We start from the raw sequence: 13,415 nt of genomic DNA, 5'->3' as shown, positions 1-13,415 counted from the left end.
GAATTTATTATAGTGGAAATCATATTTGAGAAGCTATATATTCAAAGGCTTACATTAAACTTTATCACCATGTTAAATATTTGTTATTTCCATGGAAGAATGTTATTGTATTAGAAACATTATCAAACTTGGATTATACATCTGATTTATGATAACAAAATTGCAAACTTTAGCCAGGGAGACACTGTTTTTATTTTGGAAACTCCTCTGATACCATCAGTCACCATTTTAATTTAAGCTAATACTAAGCTGTGTCCATAAATAAAGTTAAGTGATCAAATTTAACCCTAGAATGCATGACTTTTCTTTCTTTTTACTAGAATAATACATGTGTTTTGAATATCTGTATATAATTTAGGAAAATTATTTTTTAAAAAAATGTAATTTATTTTTCTGGTGAAATTTTAACAAAACAGTTGAAATGTGCCAATTGGCTACATTGTGAATTAAACAATATCCCAGGGAATAAATCACATTATAACAATTCTGCAATAAAAATAAAACTCCCTTTTTAACAATATATTTTTTACAATGGAAGTAAAATATTTTGAATGCATTTTTAATGGTAGAGTAATTGATACAATAGTTATCTTAGTATTTTTCTAAATTACCTGTTTAGTTTTAATTCCACTCTTGTCATATAAACACATTTAAAGTAAGATTTCCAATCACTCATTTTTGCCCTATGAAACAATCATGTGGAGCTTATAAATGGAAATAAAAATGTGTAGCCAAATGGCTACATGATGCATTGAAGGGTTGGCAGGGATTCTTAGACATACTGCTTCTCTTAGACAAACATTTCCTCTGAAACAAATGTAATTCTAAAAGAAGTCCTTGAAAATTGCTTGCATTCTATCAGATAATTTTTGTTATGTCATAAATAAATTTCACTTATGGTTGCACTAAAAAAATGGCATTGTTCTACATTAAGAATGCAAAGCTTCAAACTTAAAGAGCCATAATATAATTTTATACCCCTCATTATATAACAGGAAAAAAAAATAAAGCTTAGAAATATGCAAAGTATTAAAAAAATCATTGCTGCCCTTTTTTGAAATTTTATGCATTTATTTATTTTTTTAAAATTTCACATTATTTAATAACTAGCCGCCTTTGGCGACCAGCCGGTTCGCCAATCTTAATGCTCGTTAAAATATTAATAATTAAATATTTTCCTACATTAATAGCTTCTTCATCAAATATTTTAAAGCTTCAAATTTTGATAGTCGTGTAATTCACTCATAATAATATAAAGTCCTTCAGCCATAACATAATATGTATCTCTCTCATTTTTTGTTAGTTCCGGTAGAATTTAGGCTTAAAATTAAAATGGAAATGACTAAACTGCAATTAATATAATAATATTTTTTACTGAAACAAAGCATTTTTTTTAATAATATGATTACTGATAATAGAGTCACTGAGCGTTTAAACTTGATGGGCACTAAAGAATATCTTTCTTATGTAATATCTCAAGAATTTGTCAACAAAATTTTCTCACATTCATCATGAACAGATCGATTCATTAACAATGTTTAATTTTAAATGCATCAAACTTTAAGAAAATGAATCGTTTAAAATAATCGGTCGAAAACAGGTTTAAAAAAACTACTTAAAAAACGATGTACTTAAAACTATAAGCATATACAAAAAAAAATATATAACTAACATAAATACAATTTAATTGCAAAAGCATGCAACTAACCTAAAAATAATTTAAATCATTGAAAACAGGTTAAAAAAAACTACTTAAAAAACGATGTACTTAAAACTATAAGCATATACAAAAAGCTTGCTTTTGTAATAAATACAAACGATGAACTTACAATTTACTTTACTTACTTACGATTTACTTACAAAAGCATGCAACTAACCTAAAAATAATTTTCTTCGCCAGTTACGGCAGCGCAAATGCGAGAATTTTTCTACGCCAGTTGCGGTAACGCTATGCAGATTATACATTTTTAATTTCCTTTATTCTGTGTTATTTTAATTCAAAAGTACTTCAGAATGAATCTGAAACATGGATTAATTAACAATGTTTAATTTTAAATGCATAAATCATTAAGAAAATAAACAGAATCGTTTGAAATAATCCGCCGAAAAATGTTAACCCTGGCCTCATTACTGTTGGGAGAAAAATAAAACTGAAGCTTTATTCATTTGGCGGTGAGGAAAAATGGAAGATTTTTTTTGGCGGAAAAGTTGGCGGTGGGGAAAATGGAAGATTTTTTTGGCGGGAAAGTTAGTTTTTAATTAATAATTAAAATTTCAAAAAAAGGGACCCCAGGTGCACATTCCCGACCTCTAAGGTATACATGTACCAAATTTGATAGCTGTATGTCAAATGACCTGGCCTGTAGAGCGCCAACACACACACACATTGAGCTTTATTATAAGTATAGATTAATTGTATTTGATAATTCAATTGAGTCAATCTGCTGCTAATTACTGTGGATGCAAAATTTTAAAAATGCATATATTATAAAATAAAAGCAGAAGTGAAAGCAATTTTTTTCGAAGCAGAAGAAATTTTTTTTTTAATATTGGCAAAAGTGTGCAATTAGATGTTATGTGTGAATTTGAATTGCATCTTAATTTTAAAAACACAGCTACATATCCTCTTGACTACCAGGTTTGGTATTTTGTTCAAATAATGTAATTATGGGTGAATAAACCAAAAACTGAATTTCATATTTTAATAAAAGGATCGGTGACAAAGCCTTGTTTTGCAAGCAACGTAGACTTAAACATTATCTGTTACAAGAACAAAACTAAATATATATTTATTTATTAAAATTGTGTTTTAAAAAGAAATCCCTCAACATGCAAAGAGTTACTAACAATGGAAGAGAAAGCCACTATAAAATATTAATAGTAATAATAAAAACTGTTTGAATTTCATTATAACAGCGAAAGGTCTGTAGTAAAATATACCTGAAATTATTTCTAAAAATTTAATAAAATGAAATATTTTATGCCGACTCAATTAATGTTATTGGAAAAAAATTAAAATTGTCTAGTGGTATGAAAGTAATTTTTATGGTGCAATATTTTGTAAAGTTATAAAAGATTCTCATAACCAGATTTCATTTTTTTTAAATTAGTCTGAGGTGCACATTTTTACCTTCCGAATTTTGGTTGTGCCAAATTTCATAGCTTTAAATCATTTCAATTATTTATTAACTCGACATACATATTGCAGCCAAAGTTTTCTTATTTTGCCTCAATTTTATAACAAAGTTTCGGAGCATTTAATTTGTTTATGTTGCAAGGCTGCCACTCCACCGGAAGAACAAGCAAAACATAGGAAATTTAAAAATCCTCTTTAAAAAAAAAACGTGAAAATTCAGGAAAATTTGAAAAGTTTTATAAAAACAATTTTAAGTTTCTTAGTAATTTTTTTCCCTATCCAAAAAAATGAAGATCTCTACAGACTGTAAGAATAAAAGATCGTAGACACAGTTTCCAAAAATGGAACAATACCATTCGGAATTGTATAATGTGGTGACTCAACCCTTTTATCTCTCCCCTTTTTTTTCTGTGTAGTTTCGATTTACGAGGCAGTTGTTCTTTTTCCATGAGATTCCCGAACTGCAGCTAATGATAATGCCGGGATTTCTGTATACAGGTGAGAGAATAGAATACATTTATCTGGCGGGATTAGCAGCATTCAATCTTCAAAAGCAGTGCAGTGGTGTTTAGTCTACCATATTTGTTTACTGATTTTTTTTTCCTTATTGTTTGCGAAATTGTGAGATTATTCAAAGTAAATTAGAGAATATTTTTTAATCAATGAGGTGTTTAAAATCCGTACGTAATACAAATTAAATGGATTTAAAAAAACACTCATAATTTTTCTGAATGGGTTTAAGAAGTTCCATAAAATCAATTTGTCGCATAATGCTCACTTTGTAATAAGATAATAAGCCTAAGCAAAATAGGAGAACAGGCACTTACTAATCATGCCAAAAGAGGAAAACATGCAAGACTAATGCCAGTTCAAAAGAGTCATCACTGATGCTGGATTCAGTATTGTTAAATCCGAAAGTGTCAGATTTGATGATCAAAAAGAAGCTGAATTTTGAACTTTTTAGTACAAAAACAATCATTTAAAGTTGATTTTTTATGGACATTAAAACTTGCTGCCTCTCATTCGTCCTTTAATTCATTCAATGATATATTGAAAATATTTTCACATGTGTTCACTGAAAGTGAAATAGCTGAAAAATGTACGTTAGGCCATGCTGAAATGTTGTACTTTATTTGTTATGGATTAAGTCCATTAGCTCCATAAAGTTTGATTGAAAAATCTGCAGAAATTGGCAAAAATGAATAAATTTTTTTAAAACCTTGTTTTCTAATGTTTTTTTGTTAAGTAACCATTATATGATTTGTATTATGATAACAAAAATGTTTTATGCCTTATTTCACCCAATTCCTTAATTTTGTGTGACAATATTAAAGAGTGAGAGAGGTAATATATCTCTCCCCCTTAATATATAAATTTTTTCTTGCTAAATTCTGGATAATAAATATAATTTTTTTCTGTATGTAATTTTAAACTTTCTTTTAATATGCTATTATTTCGAATAATATTAAATTGTTGCTTTCTTTCCTTGCTTTTTCCACTCCTTAAAACCCTATTCCATTATAATTAGCAAATGAGTACTATTTGCACATTTTCTTGTATCATGAATATACATACAGGAAAAACAAGTGGAATTTTTTCAGATTTGACTGGCAACCCTGTGTTGGAAGAATTTAATTTACTTATTTTATAGGCATAAAATTTGTTTGAAATTTATTCATTCTGATTCTTTTGTGCTTTCTTTTTTTAACACATTGTTTTTTCCAATTTCTTTTCATATTTTATGCTTTGAAGCACTAAAGATTATTCTGACTTTTAGGTATCGTTTATTTCCTCCCAAAGTAAAGCTTCTTACAGAGTTAGAATTTATTGAGCAGGGCCATGTTGAAACTAAAAAAGCATTAGAAAATCTTAGGAAATACTGCAGTAGTCCAGATTGTAATGTTTGGAAAACAGTTACAAGATTAAAAGATCCGATCAGGTAATAAGCTTTAAATTTTGTATGGATGTATATAGAATGTAAAAGTGGAGGAATATATATTATATTTCATTTATTTGTATTTGTATGGTTTCATAAAAAATGACTTTTACTTTTTATCAATTATTTCAGATTTTGATTAATTTCGTTTACTTTTTCAATTTATAGCATATAATCATATACTATTTGCTGCAATCTATTTAATGTATAACTGAATAGTAAATATAAGTAATTACTATATTAAAAATTATTGTAATAACATTTTTTGTTATTATTTGTAATAAAAGAGGATAACTAGTGCCTTAGACAACTGCCATTAAGAACCAACCAAATGAAGGAATTGAAACTGAACTAAGGCCAAAAAATATTATGAAAGTTTATAATTTGAACAAAGATCATCGCAATTCTAAGTTCAAATATATGAGTAAGTTGGTTTGAAAACAAAATGGTGCTTAAAATTAATCATTTCTATCCAATCTAAATTAGGTATTTATTATTAAATAAATTTGAACCTATGATCATCTGTGAATATAAAATGAGTATGTTTTTATGATTTGATAGTTTTAGCTTATTAATTTTCAAAGGATATAAGATTCTAGATTTCTAACAGTGTTGCATTAAATCAGGATAACACTGTTGGCGCAAATTTAAGCACATTATAAAAAGTGCTTCGAAAGTGCTGAAACTCTTTTTTTAAGCAACTTAAAAGTGCTTAATTTTTCCGAGAAGAGCAAAGAAAACTTTTTATATTGCCGCATTGAAGAAAGACAGTTGAGCCTCCATGGCCGAATGGTCAAGGCACTGGTCCCGTGATCAAGAGACCTGGGTTCGAATCCCGCTAGAGACAATGCGATTAATAGTATATTTAAATACTTAATTGTTTGATTTTAATTTTTCCCTTATTTCATGTTCCAGAAGTTACTGGACATTTCTTTAGTTTACCAGACAAGTTTTCTGGATTTTTCTTACTGTCTCCAGACGAGTATTCTGGAACTTTCTCTGCTATTATAAAAGCAGAAGATTTGTCAGTTACTATATTCACAGTTCTGTGTTCAGTTAATAAATTGATTTAGCTCTACCTCATGTGTGTATCATTGAGTTATATACTAAAATATCTACGTGACAGTCTTTGATGGAGGGGCCGGGTAACGATTCCAGTCAGCGTGGAAACGAATTTACGACGAAGCGATCGCCTTAAAGGCCTTGAACCAGAATTTGGACTTTATTTCCCACCATCCAGAAAGACAAGGAAAATGCCTGCAGAACAGGAAACTAAACCTGTCATCCTGACATCTGCATAGCCACAATAGAGAAATCCATCCGTATTTAAAGGAGACAAGGGACAAGACCGAAGCAAATGGCTGAAGGAGTATGACAGAGTATCAAAATTCAACAGATGGGATGACATGACTTGTCTAGCAAATGTGTTCTTTTTCCTAGATGGCACAGCAAAGCAATGGTTCGAAAACAATGAAGAGAAATTGATTTCCTGGGATATTTTCAAATCAATGCTAAAAGAGGCATTTGGAGAAACACAGCGCTATGTAAAGAAGGCAGAAGAGGAGCTAAAGAGTAGAGCTCAAAAATCTGGCGAAAGCACGCAGTCGTACATCCAAAGCGTGTTAGGGTTATGCCATCAAGTCAAACCAGATATGCGAGAAGAAGAGAAAGTGTCTCATCTTATGAAGGGAGTCGCTGAAGATGTTTACCAGGCAATACTGACGAAAGAAATAACCACTACAGAGGACTTTATTAAATGTTGTAGAAAGATCGAAGAGATGCAGCAAAAGAAAATCCGGAGTAAGAAATTTGAAAGGCTTCCAAATGTCGTACCAATGTCTGCAATTTACGAAAAACTGGATCTAGCATCACTAATACGTCAAATAGTGCGAGAGGAGGTCCAGCGCTTCATATCTCCAGTAGTTGATCCCCAACTCCAAGACCAAGGCATTGAAGCCATTGTTCGAGAGGAAGTAGAAAATACTTTGGCTCCTTTGTCGCAGACAGCACCAGAGTGGACAAAGGTCAAACCAAGACGCCGACCTTCCTACGCTGACGTTGCCAGACGACCTACGGCCATAGCACAGCAACCACAGAGGAAGACAGATGTCTCCTGATAGAAGATTCGTCTGTTTCCATTGTGGCCACCCTGGCCATGTAGTTCGATACTGCCGAGATCGCAAAGCTATTTTTTGAGGCATATCGGACTAATAGGAGAGATTTCGGCCGTCAGACGTCGAATGAGGTACGCTATGCTGACGAGTACAGCCGACCAGCAGTCCGAAGTTTGTCGCCCAGCCCATCACGAGGACGATCGTCGACACGCCGCTACAGATCTCGGTCGCCATATAGAAGATCCAATCAATCTCCTAGCCGGAAAAATGAGGAAAACTAAGCGGTGCGACCTTCCTTGGGGGCGAGGCCGCTAGTGACAAAAATCCTCCGATTGCCGCAAAGATGTCTGGGAACAATATTGAAGTAACCGTCGACAATGAGCCAGTACCTGCCCTTGTGGACTCTGGAGCCTCATTTTCTGTTATCTCGGAGAAGTATCGTCGCCTACTGAAGAAAGTTATGTTTCCAACAACTAACAATGTTCTTTTAAAAGTCGCCGATGGAAATTACGTGAGATCAGTGGGAAAATGTACGCTTTGTCTCGAAATCAATGGCAGACCTCAGGCTTTTGAATTTATTGTTTTGCCGCAATGCAGTCATTATATCATCCTTGGTTGGGACTTTTTGGGCGCTTCTCAAACTGTTATAGATTGTGGCCGTTCGGAGCTCTTGTTTCAAGACGTCATTCAAGAATCCCAAACTCCAGACTCCAGCCGTTTATACTCCTTGGAAGACTATACAGTAGCTGCTCGTTCTATCAGAAAGATTACTGTCTTAGGGCGTAATAACCATCGAGCTATCGACGTAATATTAGAGAGAAATAGGATGCTCTTAAACAAGGAAGTTGCCATTCCGTCTACTATATTTACGCGGCTTAATGGAAAAGCCGAACTATGGGTTGCCATCGGACAAGGAGAACCTCAGATCATCCCTAAAGGCATGTGCATCGGGTATGCCGAACCTTTACACGAAGACTGCGTAAATACCATAGATGAGGGATCGCCTTATTCCACGATCACTTCAAAGGCAAAGTTGGGTGTCATCGATTATACCACGATGAAAGCTCCGGATTTGAGGATCGACCAAAAAGAAAGAATGTTTCATCTACTCCAGAGGTTTCAAGAAATTTTCGATCGTTGGTTTCCTTAATGTTCGGTGTTTAACATTAAGGAAACCAACTTAATGTTAAACACTGAATAAACACAGGTGACCACTTACCTATCAGTCAGAGAGTTTACAGAGTGTCCCCATCCGAACGCCGCATTATCAGTGAGGAGGTAACCAAAATGTTAGAGAAAAACATCATTCAACTATCAGAAAGTCCATGGTCATCTCTAGTCGTCTTGGTCCGGAAAAAAGATGGAAGCTGGCGTTTTTGTGTTGATTATCGCCGACTCAACAAAATTACTAAAAAAGACTTGTATCCATTGCCACGTATTGACGACACCTTGGATCGCCTGAAGGGGGCAAAATATTTTTCGTCTATGGATCTCTACTCCGGTTACTGGCAAATAAAAGTCGATGAAGCCGATCGTGAGAAAACGGCTTTTATTATGCCTGAGGGATTATACAAGTTTAAAATGATGCCATTTGGCTTATGCAATGCTCCTGCAACTTTTGAAAGGATGATGGATAACCTTCTGCGACATTTAAAATGGACAATGTGTCTTTGCTATTTAGATGACATTGTAGTGTTCTCAGAAACATTCGATGAACATCTTCAGAGGTTAAACACCGTCCTTCAGTGTATACAGAACGCCGGCCTTATCCTTAATCCAAAAAAATGTCGCTTTGGAGCACAAGAGATAAAGATCTTGGGACACCTAGTATCCAGTGATGGCGTACGACAGGACCCAGAGAAAATAAAGGCCGTGAGTGACTTTCCCTTGCCTAGGAATATCCATGACATCAGAAGCTTTCTGGGACTTTGCTCTTACTATCGCCGATTTATCAAGGACTTTACCATAAAGCCGAACCTCTACAGTTGTTACTGAAGGGGGACACAAAATTCTGTTGGGGACCTGAACAAGTGGAAGCTTTTAATACCTTGAAGAAAGATCTTACCTCCGATCCTGTCTTAGGCCTTTATGACGAAACTGCACCAACGGAACTTCACACCGACTCGAGTGGATACGGAATCGGCGCAATAATAGTCCAAATACAAGATGGGAAGGAAAAAGTAATAGCTTATGCCTCGCGCACTCTGACGAAAGCCGACAAAACCTATTCCACAACTGAAAGAGAATGTCTTGCGGCCATATGGGCTATAACTAAGTTTCGGCCATATCTCTTTGGAAAGGCTTTCAAGATCGTCACTGACCATCGTTCCCTGTGTTGGCTGACAGGACTGAAGATCCCTCTGGAAGACTCGCTAGATGGGGGCAAGAATACGACGTATCAGTGGTGTACAAAAGTGGAAGGAAACACAAAGATGCTGATAGTTTGTCCAGAAACCCATTAAAAGTCAATGCTTCATGGTCTGGGGAATCCATAGGTGCCACTTTATTCACTAATCTCTCAGAAGGCGGCATTATGACTCCAAACATCGGATAATGGCATACGAACCAGGGGATTTAGTGTGGATTTTTATTCCAGTTCGTAAAAAAAGGGCTTTCCGAGAAGCTCCTGAAGAGGTACTTCGGCCTTTATCAAGTTTTGAGGCGGTTGTCCGACGTCACTTATGAAGTAGCCGATTTCGATCCTAATTCTAGAAGGCGGAAACCGAAGGAATTTGTCCACGTTTTACGCATGAAGCCATACCATGACCCAGAAGAACAAGACGACCAACATTCTTATAAAATTATGGAGTTTCCGGGAAGAGACATTTCTCAAGACACTATTCCGCGTGAAGACACGACAACTTATACTGGACCTGTGACTCTGGCGAGAACTAGAGCCACACAATGAAATGTCATAACATCGGGACGCTGTTCTTCTAACGAGGGAGCAATGCCGCATTGAAGAAAGACAGTCGAGCCTCCGTGGCCGAATGGTCATGGCACTGGTCTCATGATTAAGAGACCTGGGTTTGAATCCCGCTAGAGACAATGCGATTAATAGTATATGTAAATACTTAATTGTTTGATTTTATGTTTTCTTTTATTTTATGTTCCAGAAGATACTGGACATTTCTTTAGTTTACCAGACAAGTGTTCCGGACTTTTCTTACTGTCTCCAGAAGAGTATTCTGGAACTTTCTCTGCTATTATAAAAGCAGAGGATTTGTCAGTTGCTGTATTCACAGTTCTGTGTTCAGTTAATAAATTGATTTAGCTTTACCTCGTGTGTGTATCATTGAGTTCTATACTAAAGTATCTACGTGACAATATTGTTTCCCCATTGTGTACTAGCATGTGGTATGATACGATGGATAAATAGTAATAGTTTGTGTGATAAATCAAAAGTATGATCAGAAAGGTTTGTTTACCAGATGTATCAAGAAAAAAAAATGAATAAAATGGAATAATTTAGAAAAGGAATCCAAGGTGACATAGATTCAGAGGTGCCAGCACAAATTAAGTTTACACTTAATAATTTTTTCCCTCTATTCTTTATTTCTTTTACAATGTGCAATGTTTATAGATATACTAAGAAGGTTATCTCATTGGATCAGTACAAAATACCCACTATATCGTATTTGTTGCAACTCAAAAAACATTCAAACTTCAGTAAAATTCAAAATTGGTGAAGAATTTTTTTAATTATGCCTGAAAAATGAAATCTCTTTATGTGTTGTTAAAGAAAAAAATATGCTAATTGTTCCAATGAACAGAAAATAAGAATACACTTGGGTGAATTTGTTCAACCAAAGAGATATATTTAACATAAAAGAAGCTTCTCTAAAAGCACTTACAGTGAAACCTTTTTAGTCTATTACATATTCAATCATTCTTCTCATTAATATGTCATTTTGGCTCAATCTTTTAAACATCTTTTAAAGGAATTTTACTACACTGCAATTCATTGTGAAATTAACATTGTCGTTTGCATAAAATCCAGTTACATTAGTCACTTGCATAAAATCCAGTATGATGAAATTTTAAGTTGCAAACATAAGTTTTCATTTGTCATGACTTCTTTCATGGTAGGTTTCATTATTATTATTATTTCCTTATCCATTTCACAATTACTGAACTAATTCTGACAGATGTAGTTTTCATCTGTAAAAAAATACTACTGTATCTAATATTTTAAATTTTAAGAAGATTTAATTTATTATTATTATTTTCCTCTTTTTGCAACACCTACAGATTCCCCCCCCCTTCCATTGTCATCTCTCTATACATATTGATAAAGCAAATTAATGAAGTAAGGAACATGAAATTTGGCAGAAAGATACTTCGATATTAGAGATCCACGGATTTTTTTAGTCTTAATTAAAAATTAAATACAGAATTGTTAACATGTTTTTGCCATAACATCAAAGCATAATATCGCAGTGAAATTATTTTGACATATTAAAAAGGTGGCTTTTCAATTATATGTCATATAATTTAAAATGCTTTAAAAAATAATTTTTTTTTCAATGAATATATGTATAGAAAAATATTTAGTTAGATTTTAAATGGCTGTATGTTCTTTTTTTAAAAGATTTTGAAGTTATTTGCTATAACAAAATAATGTATACTTTTAACTGTTGAAAATTGAGATTAATGTAAAGATTTTTTTGTATTTGGTATGAGATAAATGCAGTAGCAGTTTGAGGATAATAAAAGTACAAAATCTTATCCAAATTATTATTGAATGTAACATTTTCTAATTCAGTTTGAGTAGAACTGAAACAGTATTACAAAATAATAATTAAAAAAATCATATCCAATGTTTTATACATTTTTTTTTATTATTATTATTAGTGGTAGATTTTTTCTTTAAAGAAAAAGGACACACTTTTTTAGTTCTGAAATTCATTTTAAATGCTATTATTTCAACTTGATCTTTTTTCAATGTTATAATCATTCAACAACTGCTATTATCTGCATATTTCTCATGACAATATTCTAAACCTATTTTTAACTATGTTTTAGATTTGCCGAGTTTATTGAAACAGGCAGTCACTATACTGATCAAGAGTTGCTGCAATATAATTCTGAAGATTTTGATGAAAATGATGATGAAGAAAGTGATACAGAGCCTTTAGAAAGCAGCTATATGGGAAATCAAAGAAATGGCTATTTCAGCTACAGATGATAAAGATTGTAATTTAGCATTCTTTATTTTATTTGGTCATTGTAAATAATCAAATTCTTCATGGAACATTTATCATTAATTTTTTCATTCTAGAGTTGTCATAATCATCAATTAATTCACAATTCAGCTATCATATATTGAAACAATTGAGAGAATCCTAGATTTAATTTGTTGAAAAAATCCTTAATAACAATATTTATTATAAAATATAAAGTTAGTATAAAAAATATGATTTCAAAATGTTGCATGTTATGCTTAGTAAAAAATGTTCTGGTCATTGATAATGTAAAACAGTGTCTTGTGATACTATACTAGAAATTAGAGAAATGAAAATATTGCATGTTAATTTTTTTCTGTTTAACAAAATTGCAGACATTAGTAAAAAAAATGGGTATCTAACATTTTATTATTTTAGCTTCTATGAACAAATATGGAGTGGAAGAGTATTTTTAATATTTATTTGATTTATTGGAAACAACTGTTCAATAGTTTTTAATTATCAGTATATTGAATTTGCTAATAATTTGTAAAATGATCTATTTTTGCATGACATATCCTACAATCATCATTGAATTTCAAATATCATTTTTTCTTTTGAGCTAGAAAATTTCATGGAGTTGTGAAAAGGATTATAATTGTAACTATATATATATATATATATATATATATATATATTGTATGAGGTATCTTTTTATTGATATTACTGTAAATGATCCTGTCTTTGTTTTGAGATGTGAAATATATTCATTTATATAAAAGCAAACATTTTTATTGTGGTTATTCTTTGCCCATAAGCAGTACCATTAGGAACAAAAATCGTAAATATGAAAATAAATTATCTTAAAAAAATGGTTTTAAAAGAGTGCAAATGAGGAATTTAAAATTTTAACTTTTAAACTGAATATGTTTCTAGAAGTCGTTTTGAGTGAAATAAATCTGAGATGAATAAAATAAGATATATTCATATGAATCGAAAAAATAAAATATTTTTAGACAGTTTTTTTTTTTAAAAACATTTATTATTAAAATAAATAAGTTAAT

At 32.3% G+C, this 13,415-nt stretch overlaps 1 protein-coding gene across 2 annotated transcripts in view; it reads left to right on the top strand.

Moving 5' to 3' along the window:
* LOC129961692 (nuclear envelope integral membrane protein 1-like) overlaps nt 1-13,001 on the top strand; it is a 45,019-nt gene extending 32,018 nt beyond the window's left edge. For both annotated transcript variants that reach the window (XM_056075232.1, XM_056075231.1), the window contains 2 exons: nt 4,914-5,075; nt 12,212-13,001. In XM_056075232.1, the coding sequence (XP_055931207.1) occupies nt 4,914-5,075; nt 12,212-12,374 (325 nt within the window). In that variant the 3' untranslated portion in view covers nt 12,375-13,001. The remainder of the gene's footprint in view (nt 1-4,913; nt 5,076-12,211) is intronic.
* Nucleotides 13,002-13,415: the final 414 nt, after the last annotated feature.

Source organism: Argiope bruennichi, chromosome 2 (genome assembly GCF_947563725.1).
Source record: "Argiope bruennichi chromosome 2, qqArgBrue1.1, whole genome shotgun sequence".
Taxonomy (NCBI): Eukaryota; Metazoa; Arthropoda; class Arachnida; order Araneae; family Araneidae; genus Argiope; species Argiope bruennichi.
The sequence above is the reverse complement of the archived record's forward strand: the minus strand, read 5'-3'. Positions and strand labels throughout refer to the sequence as shown.